General features: G+C 46.2%; 1 protein-coding gene across 2 annotated transcripts in view; it reads right to left on the minus strand.

Moving 5' to 3' along the window:
- The window catches only part of LOC146809183 (uncharacterized), a 214,040-nt gene extending 199,557 nt beyond the window's left edge, over positions 1 to 14,483 (minus strand). Inside the window, exon 1 of one of the 2 annotated variants that reach the window (XM_085614302.1) lies at positions 14,220 to 14,483. In XM_085614302.1, coding sequence (XP_085470428.1) covers positions 14,220 to 14,304 — 85 coding nt within the window. In that variant the 5' untranslated portion in view covers positions 14,305 to 14,483. The remainder of the gene's footprint in view (positions 1 to 14,219) is intronic. The other variant, XM_085614303.1, reaches the window with a different exon arrangement.
- Positions 14,484 to 16,769: the final 2,286 nt, after the last annotated feature.

Consider the following 16,769-nt stretch of genomic DNA (forward strand, 5'->3'; position numbering starts at 1 on the left):
GCTCCTGATGCACCCATGTTGAACAATAAAACACTAATCGCCTCACAGCAAGAGTATGCTGGACTGATGAACATCTCGTAGGTGGACCATTCCTCAAATGAAGCGAAGTCGAAAGGTCCGGATATCATCAGCACTGTGTTCGTCCCCAGATATACCTGGTTAAAGTATGGACATGTGCCAAGATGTCTTGATGCTCACAGCTGCACCTGTCCACCGCTGTCCTGCGAACTACATCTCTGAACTGTGAGGCTCCCATTTCTTTTAGTTTTGTTTTTCTCATTTTCTTTCCATAGGTTGGACGCTTTTGTTTGTTGTCTTTTCGTTTTATTAAAATTTGGGAGGAATGTTGTGTCCTGCTGGACACAGTCTATTGTTTCTGCCAGCCACTTCCCCGAGGGCTGGCCCACACACACCCCCTCACCCATCCAACACGGGTGTCACCAGTCAGGTGACCCCGCTAATAAAAGGGCCCGAGTGCACGTGCTCGTGGCTAGTCATCGGTACCACCTATCCATGTGTCCGTGTGGTCGTTCAACAATTATGTGGGCCTAGGGCCCAGAACATAACACACATGTAGTCAGGTGATCTGCTTGTTTTGGTGCGTAAATATACTTTTAATGCTGTTATGTACCTTACTACACAGATTTATTTGCACACGGTATACTTTTGATGGCAACTTTCCACTGTCCATATTAAACTTTGAATTCTAAAAAAAGCATGCTAGGATGCTTGGAACGAGACGGAGAAGGTGACATTGCTGTCTGCATTCAGTTTTCTGGTGGTGCATCTGCAGTACAACCAGAGCTACCACTCCTGGTGAGGTGAAACGTTGACGATGAGTCATCCTCCACTGAAAAGAACCTGGGAAAGGCAGTGCCGAGATGCAATCTACCTCAGGTAATCTGAAAGATAACTATATTCTATTCAAAACAAAGTATACGCACCACAGAAACAGTGCCAGGATCAGTGCATCAAAAACTCACACATTTTCAATCTCATTCTGACATAAACCCCTCTCATTCAGTGGGGCCTAATTACAAGAAACTGATGCATCTGTAGGGATGTGTCAGTTTCCGTGCGCCAGTCCGCAAAACCCTTGCGCCACCATGGATGCGCTGTATTTACAAAAAGGTGCACCATGGCACAAGAATTGACAGATGCATCAGAAATTCTGACGCATCTGTTGGCACAAAAGTTACACATTGCTGGAGTTGTGTCGCAAGCACAACGCTACTTCAGCAATGCTTGAGGGAGTCCTATACTTAATACACTGCGTCACTCCTTACGCCTGCTCCAAGCAGGCATAAGGTTTTGACGCAGTGGCATCCTACAAGTGGCGCAGTGAAATCTTGTTGATCACGAAACACTACTAAATCAATCATACAGCCAAGCGTTATACAGCCAAGCGTGAAGAGCAACATAATCAATTAAGCAGGATTTGCAAAGCGTAACTAATCACCCGTGAGGATTTCCTGGCACTATGAACCCTATGGTGGAGGGGGTTCATTGGAACAGCCAGGTCTTGAGTCCCTTCCTGAATTCCAGCAGGCGAGGATAATGTTCGAAGGTGTAGAGGGAGGTTGTTCCAGGACGTTGCCACAAGATAGAGAAGGAACGACCTCCACTGTTGCTATAGTGGTGTGCGCGAGAGAGAAGGTGGTGAAGCGAAGGTTTCTGGTGGTTGGTGGAAGTTGAAGCAGTGGTGATGTATGCTGGTCCCTGGTTATGGAGGGCTTTGTAGTTGTGGACCAACATTTTAAAATGGCATCTCTTCTCAATGGGCAGCCAGTAAAGTTTCCTGAAGTGGGGGTGATGTGTGTTCATCTGGAAGGTCGAGGATGAGTCGGACTGCTGAGCTCTGCATGGTCTGCAGTCTTTCCAGACGGTGTGTGGTGATTCCCACATAGAATACGTTGCCCTAGTCAAGCCGGCTGGTGACAAGTTCCTAAGTGACGGTTCTTCCAGTTTTGACGGGAGCCATTTGAAGATCAAACCACTTGAAACTCTGATTTCATATTACAGTAAAATTCTGAGACTGGTTCAAATCTTTCCTACAGGAATAAAGTAGCAACAAAAGCTGGATCTTCAATGTCTCAGATACCAGCTAGTTTATCTTGTGGCTTCACAGGTCAATATTCTCCCCCCTCGATATCAACATATACATGTGTCTACAAGTTCAACTAATTGACAAGCAAAGCCTCACATATCCATATATGCTAAGAAAACCCAACTCCTAGTAGATGTAAGTAACATACTCCAATGTGGAAACACTTACTAACTTTCTCCTCTCTGTCGACCATTGGATGAACATCAATGGGCTCAAAACAATGACAAAACTCCCCTATCTGACAGCTTCCTTTTCTAATACCAGCCCCACCTCTCCCCACCAATAAACATGGTCCATAACCAATTATCTTTCAACGCCCAATGCCATGCAACCCTCATCAGCACATTAGCACTTTTATGCCATTTTCACAATCAGCCCTCTTCTATCCATCCAACACAGAAATTAGCTGATCTAGCCAGTCAGTCATCCTGTTCAGGCAGCATTACTGCATTGCTATATACATTACAAAACTACAGTTTGTACACTATGGAGACATATGGATCCTCTTTGGTTTAAAAACAAATTACAATTTGTTTTGTTTCAGGTCACAGCTACCCTGACTAACCGGTGGGCACAAAATACAACACAGGTTCCTACATCTATATTTATGGAAAACCAGCACCACAAAAAACACCTTCATTCCTACCAGACCTACATTCCAACTCTGGCAACAAGCTGATGATATCAAAATGTAAACTCGCAAGATCTGGAGGTAAAATCTTGAAAGTTGAAGGCGAAAAATGTCAGAACAATCTACACAAAGAACTCCGGACACTGAGCGAATTCTTTGAAAAAAATCCCGAAACAACTGCTACTCTTCTGACAAAAATAGTGCCACAGACTTTCCATTATCAAAAAAAAAGGACGTTATCAGGTCTACCCTCAAAGTCAAAGCTAAATCTTTCTTTCTCCTTATATCTGTACTGTATTGTTCAGACCAGTGTGTTTATTCATGTTTCATACTGGACTGTGCCTAGAAGCTGGAATCCAGAAATTGATGAACATTAAAATATGAATAAATGAATATGTATTTGTTTTAGTATGCGCTATATTGTAATAACACTGTCCTAGGTGTTGTTACTTATGGATATAAATTTTGTGAGGTGGTTAAGTGATATAAAGTTAATAAAAACTAATATTATGAGATACAGAGTGGACTATGCGATATAGATACAGTGTTATTTTTTTCTGAATGCTTTAGTGGTTTCATACATTTTCACATTCATATTGCACTTCAACACTTAGGGCCCGATTAGGATGTTGGGCTGGTCACCACCTACAGGCCGTCAGTGGTGGTGCGCCCGACATCTGAGGCTGCGGTCTGACCACCGCATAATGATGTGTCCAGCCAGGGCACAGCAGGTAGAGGGACCGACCAAGGCCAGCAACTAGCTCAAGGAGCCCGTCAGAGCGTCAGTCGGAGTGTAATTCCTGCAATGGGGTGGTAGGGATTACAATGTCCCTTTTCCCTCTGCCTTTACTTGGGGTCTGAATACCATGTAAAGGCAGACGGAATGGGACTTTGGACCCGCCATTATTTTTTTTATCTACATTTTAGAGGACGTCAGTGTACTTTAATTGGGAAAGGCATGTAGTTTAATAAACATATATTATTGTGGGGTCACAGAAACTTATATACCACTCACAAAGCATCACATTTGCTTCAGAGAGCTTGTTGTTGAACAGCTCATTTTTTCACTTCCAAGGTTATCAATATCTATGAGGAATTCATTCTGTTTTTCCTTGTATTTGTTCATTTATAAATTATCATTCAGAAGAAGCCTGTATATTTATTTTCTGAGCACTGACTTCCACACAACCATGATAAAACATCACAATGCATGAAATTGAGGGGGTCTTTTATAGTTACCCAAATAGACATCCCCACTAGTTTTCTTGTGCTGTATCACCAACATATGCACATGGTACAGTGTGCACCAGTGCTGAGTCTCATTGTGTGCAACCAGCAGCCCCTGAGAAAGCCTACTAATTTGCACAAAATTCACTCTGTCTGGCGCAGACTGGAACACTGGGATATTGTCCTTGGGCTGTATGTGTGTATGATACAAAATACAACTTGAATACAATTGTTCTGACAAATCTTTTTTTTCACAACTAGCCCTTCTTGCTGATTGGATTTTCTTTCAGGTTGCCTGTTCGGCCCAGTTTTTATTGGGCCAGTTTTCCTACTTAGCCCCATGACACAACACCTCTCCACCTTCACTTAGCTTACCTTTTTTTCGTCTATTTACAGATGGGATGTTCTACCTCTTGTATCCCCCAGCCCCTTTCCTCTGCCTTTTAACCCCCTCGAGCACCTCCCATTACCTCATAGAATACTGGAATGTTTTTGTTTAAAAAAAGCCTTCCTATGTTTTGTTATGCTGTGTAGATTTGTGGGACCTATTGGAATAAATCTAAAAGCCAGATGTCCAGCTTCCCATGGAATTCAAAAAGTGAGGCGGAGGGTCTTATGTGTATATGCGCGTCCTTCCATGCATTAGGAGTGATGTAGGATAAAGATCTACTTTCAGGTCTGGTGTTCTGTATGGGAGGGATGTGTTTGAGTAAGAGTCTGGATAAGTAGAGGTGACTGACAGGCCGGTGAAAGCAGATGTGACTGTTGAGGCATGCTGGGCCAGTGTTATGTTGAGAGTGTGGGGGAGGGGTATGAATTGTGCTCATTTGTGTATGGAAAGGCAAAGTGATTCTGGCCCCGTAGTTCTTAATAGTCTGCAGCCATCTGATGATTGTTTCGTTGATTCCAGCATAGAGGGCAATCCCATAGTGCAGATTGCTTCTGACCAGGGCATGTGTGACCATTTTCCGGGTGCGGATTGGAAGCTACTTGAATAATCATTCTAAGCATCCTCAGAGTATGGAAGCATAAGGCGGTGAGGAGTTGACTTGGTTATTCATGTCGAGTTTGGTGTCGATGACGATCCTGAGGATCTTGGTGGGTTGTCAGTCCTAGCTCTGTTGCCTACCAGGCGGAGTCCCACTGTGAAGTGCTCTTCTAAAAGATAACAATTTTAGTCTTATCAGTGTTCCACTTTAAACAGTTGGGGACATGTTTATTATAAAGTCATGCAGCTTAGTCAAGCAAGCCACCTTGCTATGCTGAGTGACAGGGTAAGGGCAGGAATGTACCATATTTAACATAATACTTTGCATGCCTGTCTTTTCCCAGTGCTGGTGCACAATGTGCTGCTAGCTCGAACGCAGGCACCCTTCCACAATGGTGCAAGGGTGTCTGCATTGTAATGAGGATTGTTTTAGTGCAGGATGGGATACCTTGCTACACAAAAACAATCCACTGACGTATTTTCCTCTTTCTATGTGTACTACAGAATGCAGCACACATAGAAAGATGAATAAACTAGGAGAAATAAAGATATTTCTTATTGTTACAACTCCCCTGGGGATGCATAGCATTTGGATGCATTCCCAGGTCTCCCAGTAATGGTAAATCTGGGAATGCACCAAAACCCACGGGTGTTGCATGGAGATACCCACACAACGCCCATGGAACACATCCCTGCAGCAGAGCAATGCAATGCCGCGATTTGCTCTGCGTTACTCTAAATTTGTCAATCCACTCAAGGACATGCAAGGTGGCCTTACATGGCTTGATAAATCTAACTTAAGAGTTGAGTCGCTCTTGTGCCCCGTTGCATGTGCAAGGATGACACAATCATTTGTTAAATATGCCCCAGTTGGTCTTCATTCAGTGGGCAACATCTGCATGCAAGCATTGAACTTGATCTCGGTACTGAGTCCATGACAGAGAGAATGAGTTGCATGTCATCAGTGTAGAAGAGAACCTTGTTGATGTGAGAGTAAATGATGATGCTAAAGGGATAAAGTGTGCTTTGAAGAGGGTCAGACTCAGGAAGGAATACAGGGAGGAACTCCGAAGATGAGGTGGCGATGAGCATTTGAGGTGTACGATGCCAGCTGACAGACCGGGTCCTTCCAGTCAGGAAGAAGAAAATCCATCAGAGTGCGTGTCCTTGGATTCAGATGTTGTGTGTGCATTGGATGAAGATGGGATGGGAGACCATGTCATATGCTATGGAAAGTTCCAGAAGGATGATTGCCACTGTGTCCCATCTGTCCAGAGTCATGTGGATGTCATCTGTAGTAGTGATGATGGTTTTTTACCTGCTGTGATTGGGTCTGAACCTGACTGAGTGGTGTTGAAAAGCAGGTGGTCATTGAGATATTCTGTGAGACATCTGTTGATTTTCTTTAAGAACTTGGACGGAATGTAAGAAGGGAGATCAGTCTGTAGTTGGTGAGCATTAAAGGGACCTTAGAGGTTTTCCTCAGTAGTGGCAGGACAGTTGCATGTTTCCAAGCATCTGGGAAGGTCACGGAAGAGGTGGACGCATTCAGAATGGGTGTGAGCATGGCGCTGATAGGCTGCAGTTCTCTAGATTAGGCGCGGTGGGGGGAGGGAACTCGTGGGCCCCTGGCTGGATTGACTTCATGGTGGTGACAGTTTCTTTGGAGGTGATAATGGGTCATGTGATTAGCATTAGTTCTCTGGATAAGATCAGGAGGTGTTTGACAAACACTGCCAGGTCCTTAGGCGGGTTGCATTTGCTGTAAATGACAGTGTATGTTTTGATGAAGAATTGAGAGAGAAAGTTGCCGAGGTCTTAGGAGGGGGTTAATTAAGTCAGTGGCGGCCTCTGGTTAGGTGAAATCTTTCCAAATGGCAAACATTATTTGTTTCTTTGGAGCTGGCTTCAATGCTGCCCTCCAGAGCGGTGCATTTCATGGTCCGGATTACAATTTACTCCTGTAGCTGCTCCAGTAATATAGACCAGGCAAAGCTGTTCCCTAATTGTCATGGAGTCCGTCCCATACAAATGAAGCACATCCACATGTCATTGTGTTTTTGCTGAGTGTGTCCCTGCATAGTACCCATTACAGATAGGGGTGTGCCACAGTGCAACCCCATCCCTATTGCAGACGTGGCACAGGAATACAAAAAGCTGCAGCAGATGTCCATTGAACTTGCATGGACACTTCTGTAATTTCTGTAATTCGGATCCTCAAATTGGGAGTCATGCATGGGGTGATGCACTTATAATTCACAAACTATGAATTAAACCACCTTTAGGTACTGTGGGACCCAGCTGCAGGAAGTTCCTACTAAACATATATGAGCAGCGCATGAACCACAGAGGAAGCTATTCAAGGCTTTCAGAAAGCTAACACACGTTGTGGTCTCGGAAAGTGACTGGACATTCAGTAGCTGAGCCTCACGGGAAGGAAGGCCCATATTTGCATGTTTCTCCACAAAAATGGCTAAAAGAAGAAGGTTCTCCATAGGTGTTTGTACTGGATTTAGTTCAGGACCGTTGTCTGATCTTTGAAGAGTCCCTTTGACTGCCCAGATATCCCTGGACTAAAGTAAAATCTTAGTGACTCAATAGATGAATGCTAAGATTTATCGCTGAATGTCTCGGTATATGATTTCCTGGGTTTGTCTCGTCATCAGAGTGTTACAGCATATATTTAGGTTTTTCATAAATTTCTGAAATATTTCTTAAACTGATGCTTGTCTTTGTTTATGCAAAGCACCAAGACACATGGAAAGGGCGCATCTTGAAAGTTCCTGTATTGCGTAATCACTCTAAGGAATTCACCATTGCAGGTGAAATAAACAGACTGCAGTGGAAAGTGGCTAATTTCTTCATCAAGAAAGACCAAAGAGCATTTTACAGCTCCCTCCTGTAACCTGCTCTTCCTTCCCCTTCAAAGGTGTAGACTTCGAGACACCATCCACATATTTCACCAATGAGATCATCTTGGCAACATTGCAACTAGATTAGGGATTGTTAAATTATTATTTGACTTCTTACATAAAATATAAAGCCATTGTTTTTAGGCTACTGGAACTTTGAATGTCTTTCCATTTTGACCTAATGATTCTGTAACTAGGCTCTAAAGAAGATATGAAATCATAGAGGCACTTTATTGTTTATTTGCACAATAGTTCAGAATGTCTAAAGCTCTCACACTTAGGCAATTTATAGCTTATTTACACCATGTTATGTAATGTCTATAGTTCTTAATGTATATTTATGGGAACTTGACTGTTATATGTTATATGATTAATGATGGTACATAATGTCTAAAGCTCTCGCACTTAGGCACTTTATAGCTCATTTGCACCATTTTATGCAATGTCTATTGTTTTGAATGTATATTTCTGGGAACTTTACCATTATATGTACAGGAAGGTCGCCCTTCCTGTACATAAACAATCTTCAAAAAAATTCAATTTTGTGACTTTCACGAGTGCAGCATTGAGCAGTACACGTGAAAGTGACAAAATGGCATTTCAGGATTGTTTATGTGCAGGAATGGACACCTTCCTACACATAAACAATCCTCCCCTGCACACAGACACCCATGCACTAAGGGTGCCTGTGTTGGCGCTATACCCCTAAGTGTAGCGCCATCGCAGGGGGAACTGCAAGGCTACACCATATCATTGTAAATATGGAGCAGCCTAGCGTTTCATAAGTGGCAGAGTGAGGTGTTAAGCCATCACTTCATTGTACATATCCCCCTAAGATTGTTAGTTAAGCCTAAATCAATATTTACTTTAATACATAAGAATTTTTTACCTTTTTTAATTAAGTTATTTAGATTGAAACAACAACACATAAAGTCAATGGAAGAACATTGGGTATGAAGTGAAATATAGTGGTAAATTAGATACCAATGTTCTGAACTGAGTATATTTAAATGTAGCAGGCGAGTGGGTGACAGGTGGGATGTGTTCGAAGGTGGTTCTGACACTATGGGCTGCCCGCATTTTTCGCTTTTTGAGCACCTAATTGTTGAGCTTTTACTGTGGGGGAGCCTCATAAGTTGGGACTCACCCACAGTAAACTCATGATGGGAGAGACTGCATGTGGATTTTACTTGCGTCCCCCTGCCTTGACATGCCACTGTGCAGCAGCTGGAGTAAGGGGCACCGGGCTGGTTACATGCAGACACATGTGTACATGCGTGTGCACACATGTATGGGCTGCGCAGGGGAAATTCCTGGCGTGCACAGTCCAGGAGCAGCTACAAAGTGAATGGTGTGGCAGGACTTATGCAGAATTGGGTGGTGACATGGAATAGGCTTTATACACTGGGAACAAACATGCCAGGGAAAGTCAGTGGGGCAGATTTATGTTGCCTGGCGCATCCCTGCAAATCAGCAAGGATGCGCCAGGAATGATGCGTCACGCAAGTTTACCCTTGCGCCACACATGATGCGCCGCATTTACAATGCGGCGCATCATGGCGCAGGAATAAACAGATGCGTGACGCATCCGATGGCGTAAGGTTGGCGCAGTGCTTCAGTTGCGTTGCAAGCGCGACGCAACTCCAGCACTGTTCCAACCTACCCTATCCCTAACATGGTGCGTCAAGCCTTACGCCTGCTTCAAGCAGGCGCAGGGTTTTGGCGCATCAGCGTTGGGAAAGTGACTCAGTCAAATCTTATAGATTTGACTGAGTCACTTTTCAGGGGCGTTCCTGCGACGGAACGCCCCCCCCTCCGTCGACACGCCCACGTGAAACCTGACGCAGGTTTTACGTGGCGCAGGGCTTTACATCGTGACGCATCTCCATAGATGCGTCACGATGTAAATATGGCGCAACGTGGCGCAGGGTTTACACCGCCGCTGCGTCACAAAAGTGACGCAACGGCGGCGTAAAAGTGGCGCATCTCCGACATAGATCTGCCCCAGTGTGTTTTACTGTGTTTTTCACTTCATTATTCCCCTATGGGGATGTGGAGCCCATGGGCTAGTGTCACTTTCCAAAGGCCTACAAATTCCAGACGCGCACTAAAGTCCACTGTAACGGGTGTGAGAAGAAATATTCTGCAGTCCAAAGTCATATTTGTACTGCTTTTGGGTCATCCAGAAATGTCATATTTCTCGGAGTCAGCTCATAACCAGGGCCTGGCTGGGGTCTGGCCTGGTCAGTTTAGATTAATGTCCCTTTCTCCAAGAATGAAGGCCTCCTCTCCAAAGAAGAGAAGATGGGTGGAGCTACAGGCTAATCCATCAGCAGCTGTCACTAGGTGCCAGGCACCAGGCTGCACAAGGGAGAAGGCAGCACTGGGGGGAAGGGGCTTTTTCAGAGACCATGTGGCAGGAGACCCCTGGATGATGCCATTTTGAACAAACCCAGAGGCCTGAGCAGGAAGGCGGTAGCAGGGTCAGAGAAGTGATGCGTCGCTGTGTGATAGGGCAAACAGAGACTTCCTGCCAGCCCCCTCCCCAACTTCTTAAAAGAACTTGCACAGGAAGAGGAGCTCTCTCTGGGGTGTGGTCTGCTGAGGCAGAAGGTGCTGGAGCCTGGCGCAATGGGCAGTTGGAAGGAGGAACCCCCTGACTATCCCAGGATCCTGAACAGCGCCAGGAGAAGAGACCAGGACCACTGCACAGAAGCAGGGGCCTCTGCGCAGGGAGAAGAGAGGCCCAGGAGGAGAGCCAGGCGAAAGCCTGGTGCGGGGAGTCAGTGAAGACAGTTCCCTGATCAATCCCCTCTCTGAGAGGCCCAGAGGGCGAAGGAGAGTGCTCCCAGTGGATGGGGAGCACCACCAGGAGCAAAAAGAGGCCAAAACCAGGAAGATCGGACCCCTGGGGGATGAGATAGGCCCCCCCAGAAGGTAGGTGACCTTTGACCTGTGGCCAACCGACGACGAAGTGCATGGGGCTCCACGGCCGGTCCACAGGATGCCCCCGGGGTGGGTCAGGTCCCGGGGGCTGCCCCCACAAGAAGAAAAGTCTGGGAGCGCCTACGCGCTCCCCGTGAAAAATGCCCTCGCGGGATGCCAGGAGCCCACCCTGGCACCTTTTGAAACTGGATGCAGGGGAAAGCCGTCGTGCTCCCTGTGAAAAATGCCCATGTGAGGAGGAGGTGGGGTAGCGCTGTCGCGCCCCCCCTGCGAAGATGAAAGTCGGGGAGCACCATCGTGCTCCCCGTGAAGATGTTGCAAAGGGGCCCGGGACCCCAGCCCCGAACTAGAAGAAGTGGTACGCGTGGGGTGCCAGGAACTCACCCTGGCCCCTGCAGAAGTGGCAAGTCGTGAAGCTTGTTCGGGGGCCCGGGAACCCATCTCGGGGCGCAGAGTGCTGGAAGCAGGAGTGCTGTTGCACTCCCCTGCGGCCCCGCCTGAACAGCGGTAACTGGCAGGTCTGCCCGCAGGAGCGGGCAGACCAGAAGAGATGTGCCGGCTCCCGCAGCAGCACGCGAGGGTGCTGGCCGGGCGGGTAGCCGGCGGGGGCAGCCGGGGGGTGGGCTCCCCGGGCTGCCCTCCAACCATGTCTCAATGCGGGTTGCCCGAGTGGGACCGGGCCCCGGTGAAGTGAGGCAGGTTCTTCCCCGAGCAGCGGGCGAGCACCTGCTCTAATATGCGGGAGCGCCCATAATGCCTTGCAAGACCGGACCGGCCTGCAGTGAAAACTCATCGTTTTTTCTGCTTGTGGTAGCCCCAGGAGAACAGGGTCACCACCACATGTGTGCCAAGGTGCAGGGGGATCTGCAGGAGCAACGCAGTCTCCCCAGTACGAAAATGGAAGTCCCTCCCTAAATCTCATGGGGACTTGAGAAGAATAACCCCTCAAGGGCTCAGCTTGCATTTTAACACCTCTTGGGCTGGAACGTTTGTTCTACAGCTGGGGGTGTATTGAGAAGTGCACCAATTGATGAAGAACTGAGTTGGTGATATCTGAAGAAGAGCATCTCTTGGAGGTGAATAGGTGTAATTGCACCACAAATGCATTAACCACGTTATTTCTTTTAGGGCGACAGAAAGTCACATGTGTAATGTGAAGGACCTGTGTAAGGTGATGTCATAAGCAAAGTGGGGTTATGTTGCCAGACTTTCCTGCTAGGGTGTCTGGCTGTATATGCGTAATCCTGTGATTTCATCTGTGATGCCTTTAGGGGCTGTAATTGCAATGCATTCTAATGATCCACAAATGTGATGAGTACTGTCATTCTAAAGTGATGCTTAAACATGCATTCTTGCTGCCGCGCTTAGGTGAAGACCCCAGACTGCTAGCCCTTAAGATGTAGAGGGGTATACTTCATGGTCAGTAGGAAATGCTCAGTCAGGGTTATGTTTCACCAGGGCAGGGTTACCCATTTTTAAGGCTTGCTGAGATAATGAGGTGGGTCGCCACTGGGATGGTGCCAGTGGGCAGGGCCCTCACTCCAGATTATGTTCAACTAACTGCATTGGGGGCAAGATGATGTGCATACATGGGAGTGGTGGTACTAGACCCCCTCCGGGTGGAGAGGTTATGCAATGTCACAAAGTAATTCCAACAGCTTATGTATATTTGTAAATTGGTGCATAGTATTGCGTAGTGTGTGTGTTTAATAAATGTACTCTTACTTTTATAAAGCAAAGTACAGACTGGACAATCAATTATTGAGTGTTATTTCTGCGCACCTGCAAATGGCGATTACTAGCCCACACCACCTCCCTTGAGTAAGCCTCAGACTGCTCTGCAACGCTACCCTCTGAGAGTCAGGCGCTACAATTGGGTGTTTGGTTCCCAGTGAAGGACAAATGCAGTCATGTTATTTGTGCAGGCCTCACAGATGCTGAAATGAAAATAAAAGGAAGGTTTATATAGCGCAACTGTCACTCCTAACGGAGCCTTCTGGCGCTGCAGATAACTAGACTAACTGTTGCTGTACAAACTAAATCAAGGCCAGAGAGCAGGCATCTGTGAGGCCAAAGATCCAGGTCTTAAGGGCTCGTCTGAACAGATCTTCACGTTGAATTGCCCTCAGTTCCTTTGGCAGATTATTCCATGCTTTTGCTCCCAGTATCGTAGCTGATTTCCCTCCTTTTGATGACAATTTAAACCTTCCTTGGGCCAAAAGATTAGCAGAGCTTGATCGTAATGTCCTGGTAGTGGTGTAAGGTTAAATCTGACAGAGAGATAAGCAGGGCCGACTCCCCTTACAGCTCTAAAAGTTGTCAGAAGTAGTTTGAAGAGGATTCTTTTAGGAATTGAGAGCCAATGCAGGGTCTTCAATGCAGCCGAAGCAGATGATTTACGGGGGAGTCCCAAAGCCAATCTAGCTGCCTCGTTTTCCAACAGGATGCATATGTCTTTCTGGTGTCAGCGTGCAGCCGGGTAACACAAGGGTTGGTTCGCACCATAGAACTCGGACCCATGCTCCTTTTTGTGAAATTATGTCGGATTTGCTACTCGTAGGTTGGAGCGAATACGTGATCCCTATTTTTGGCTAAACCCCCTCTATTTCAAGATGCTCTACTGTCTTAATGCAGGTGGGTTTGACTGTCAAAAGAACAATCTATGAATATAAAACAGGGGGAAAAGGCAGTTTTATTCAGATCTGTGGTCGTGGGAGGGCTCAGTTTGACAACGCATCTCTAGTGAATCAGACGTGAACAACAGATGCACATGTTGTACCATTACTACAGGTTGCAAGAAACATTCCACTCATCGTGGAGCCAGCAGTCCCGGTCTGCCAACAAAGATGTGCCATCCCGCGAGGGTGCAGTGGCAGCGCTCTAGATCCACACGTGGGCTGTGGTGTTTGCATTGTGTGTGTGCGCCTTACCGTGCGACGCTGGGGAAGCAGGAAAGGATTACGATGTCGGTTCGTTCTGACTGTGGCTCTGATCAGGTTGGCCGTGCTGCATCACCCACATTAGGAAGAAAGCGCCACGAAATAAATGATAAACGTGGCCTTCGGGATGCCGCGCCTTCAGACAGTAGCAGGCAATCCCAGGACAAGAAACGTAGAGCACACGCCACCACCCAGCTGGTTGTCGGCACCGCAAGCATTAAGCAGTGACATCGCAGATTCGTTTACACAACAATTTGGACTATAGCGCACAGCGCCGTGCCAGTCCTGAGTCATGCGCCAGGGAGCAGGCAGAGCCTAATTTTGGCATGGTCACGGGCAGTGTGCACTACACTGCAAGAATTTGCAGGAGTGGTAGTCAGCAGTGCTACCCTCATAGCATAAAATGGCACCGCAGAATTACTTTTCAGCCGCAAGGCGCACATGGCGTTAAAATGAACTTATGGCTTACTTTCTTCCGCTTCATCAGAGCGTCCAAGGAGCACTTGGCAGGCGAGAAGAAGGCCGAAGACCCACATGGGTGCAGCCCTTGCCATCTCTTCTGCAGCAGGCAGGAGGCTTGCCACCGGTCTGAGTCACTCACAATTCAGTAGCGCTGCGAAGCCCAGGCACACAGTCAGTACTGCTCGTGACTGTGCTTTACCTCCCGCTTATCAACTTCTGAGGCAGGAATGTCAACCATGTCTTGAAAGGTGCGTCACTAAACCTGTCCTTCCAGCCAGCTCTAAAAATAGCCTAAATGCCCTAACTATAGAGCAGAGAGGCAGCTCACCCCCGGGGCACCAGCAGGAGGAGTGCAATGAATGTCACTCCCACAAAGACAATAGTTCACTCTTGGCAGCGAAGGAGAACACGCTTGATAAAACATTATCCTGGCAGGACTGACAAAGAAACCAGGGAAAAGAAAAAGAAATGGCCCTAGTATTAAGTGAAAAAGGCAGGAGGAATGTGTTATTGTCCCTAGAGGTCGTTGCGCTTCTCCCATCTGCACGCCCATGTTACACTCGTGGTAATCCATGCCCCAGGACATCACCCGCCGCCAAGAACTTTTCGGACTATCCCTATAGAAAGACTTTGCATTCATTTCTCAGCTCATTCCCGATTCTCATTTACATGAAATAAAAATGTTTACAGTACGTCTCTGGCTTGATTGAGGTGTAGTGATGGGAAACAGTCTTTATAGCACAGGCATTGTCAGGCAATGCCTTTACCATGCATCATTTACTCTGAATTGCCTTTCCAACTCAATGTTTTACCGTGCATGCCTTTACAATGCAAGGTAAGTGTGTCTATCTATCTATCTATCTATCTATCTATCTATCTATCTATCTATCTATCTATCTATCTATCTATCTATCTATCTATCTATCTATCTATCTATCTATCTATCTATCTATCTATCTATCTATCTATCTATCTATCTATCTATCTATCTATCTATTCACTTAAAAAAACCATAGGTTTCACACGTTATAGTTAGCTGGACATTTCACTCGTGAAAAACCATTGAAATTCCCCCGTTATAGTTAGTGCAGGCAACTATAACTCACGCGACCGCAATCCTCTGCTGATGACGTCAGATATTACATCACTGTATTTAGACACTTATTTACCCATGTCTTCTTCCATTAATCTTTAGCTATACATATATTACAAATATTTATTTTTCAGAAAGACACATATGTCATCAGTGATGTAATATCTGACGTCATCAGCAGAGGATTGCGGTCGCGTGAGTTATAGTTGCCTGCACTAACTATAACGGGGTTTTTTAAGTGAATTTGCAAGGTTTTTTAAATGCTAATTCCTAATTTTAACGTGTGTGAAACCTATGGTTTTTTCAGTGAATTTGTACGTTTTTTTAAATGCTAAGTTATGTTTATTTTTTTTTATTTTTTTAAGGTTTTTCACCGTGCGCCCACGTTACGCAGTTCGCGGAATTTTTCCGTTTCTACCGTACGCGCACGCTACGCGTACCCCGTGATTTTTTGCAAAAAAATTAAAGGAAATTTTGGCCCTTGTGGGTCCTTCTGGGACCCCCTGACAAAGGCTAGGGGGTCAGGAACTGTCCACCATGCCCCCTTTTCACGTTCTCCACCTTTGTTTTTCACCCCCTCAGACTGCGAGAGACAAAATGGCGGCCGACACTTCCTGGTTTCGACCGATTCGAATGTTTACTAAGATCTAACAACCTATCAGAATCGCGCTCGCGCTCGCGCACGACAGCGTGCGCGTACGGTAAGTTTTACCGTACGCGCACGGTGCGCGCTTATAGATATATATATTGATTTAAATGCTATTTTCTCAGGAAATACTGAACAGATTTACACCAGACCTGCAAAAGGCACATCCCTGACCTAAGGACTACCTCTCTGCCAAATTTCAAGTAATTCTGTTCAGCCTTTCGGGCTGTAGCTTGGACTAAAGGTCCTATGGAAAAATGCATGGGGAAAACGCGTTTTGGGACCCCCCCTTTTTCTCAGCCCCCGCTTGACTAATCCCCCCGAGACTTTCAGGGAAGGAGCGGAGCGGAGCGCCCCACCTATTTTGAAAATTTTGCGAGGATTCGTCAATCGGCGCAAAAGTTATTCCAAATAGAATGTTGCGGATTTCCTATGGAAACACGGTCCTAACTCTAACTATCTACTGGCGACCGCCAGTAGATAATATACATATATACATATACACACACAAGCATACACACACACACACATATAAGTATATATATATATATATTTTTTTTTTTAGGGTGGTAAGGGTGTTTTAAGTGTTTAGTGGTGGCTAAGAGTATAGGGTGTTTTTTTAGGGTTTAAGGGTGGGTAGCAGTATAGAGCGGAAAGGGCACTCCAGGCTTTAGAGGTGGGTGGGGGTAAGGGGTGGTAAAGGTATTTTTAGGGTTTAGGGATTGTTAGGGGTATAGGGTGATAAAGGTATTTTTAAGGTTTACGGTTGGGTAGGGGTATAGGGTGGTAAGGGTGTTTTTAGGGTTTAGAGGTGGGTA

This window comes from Triturus cristatus, chromosome 7 (assembly GCF_964204655.1).
Source record: "Triturus cristatus chromosome 7, aTriCri1.1, whole genome shotgun sequence".
NCBI classification, from domain to species: Eukaryota; Metazoa; Chordata; class Amphibia; order Caudata; family Salamandridae; genus Triturus; species Triturus cristatus.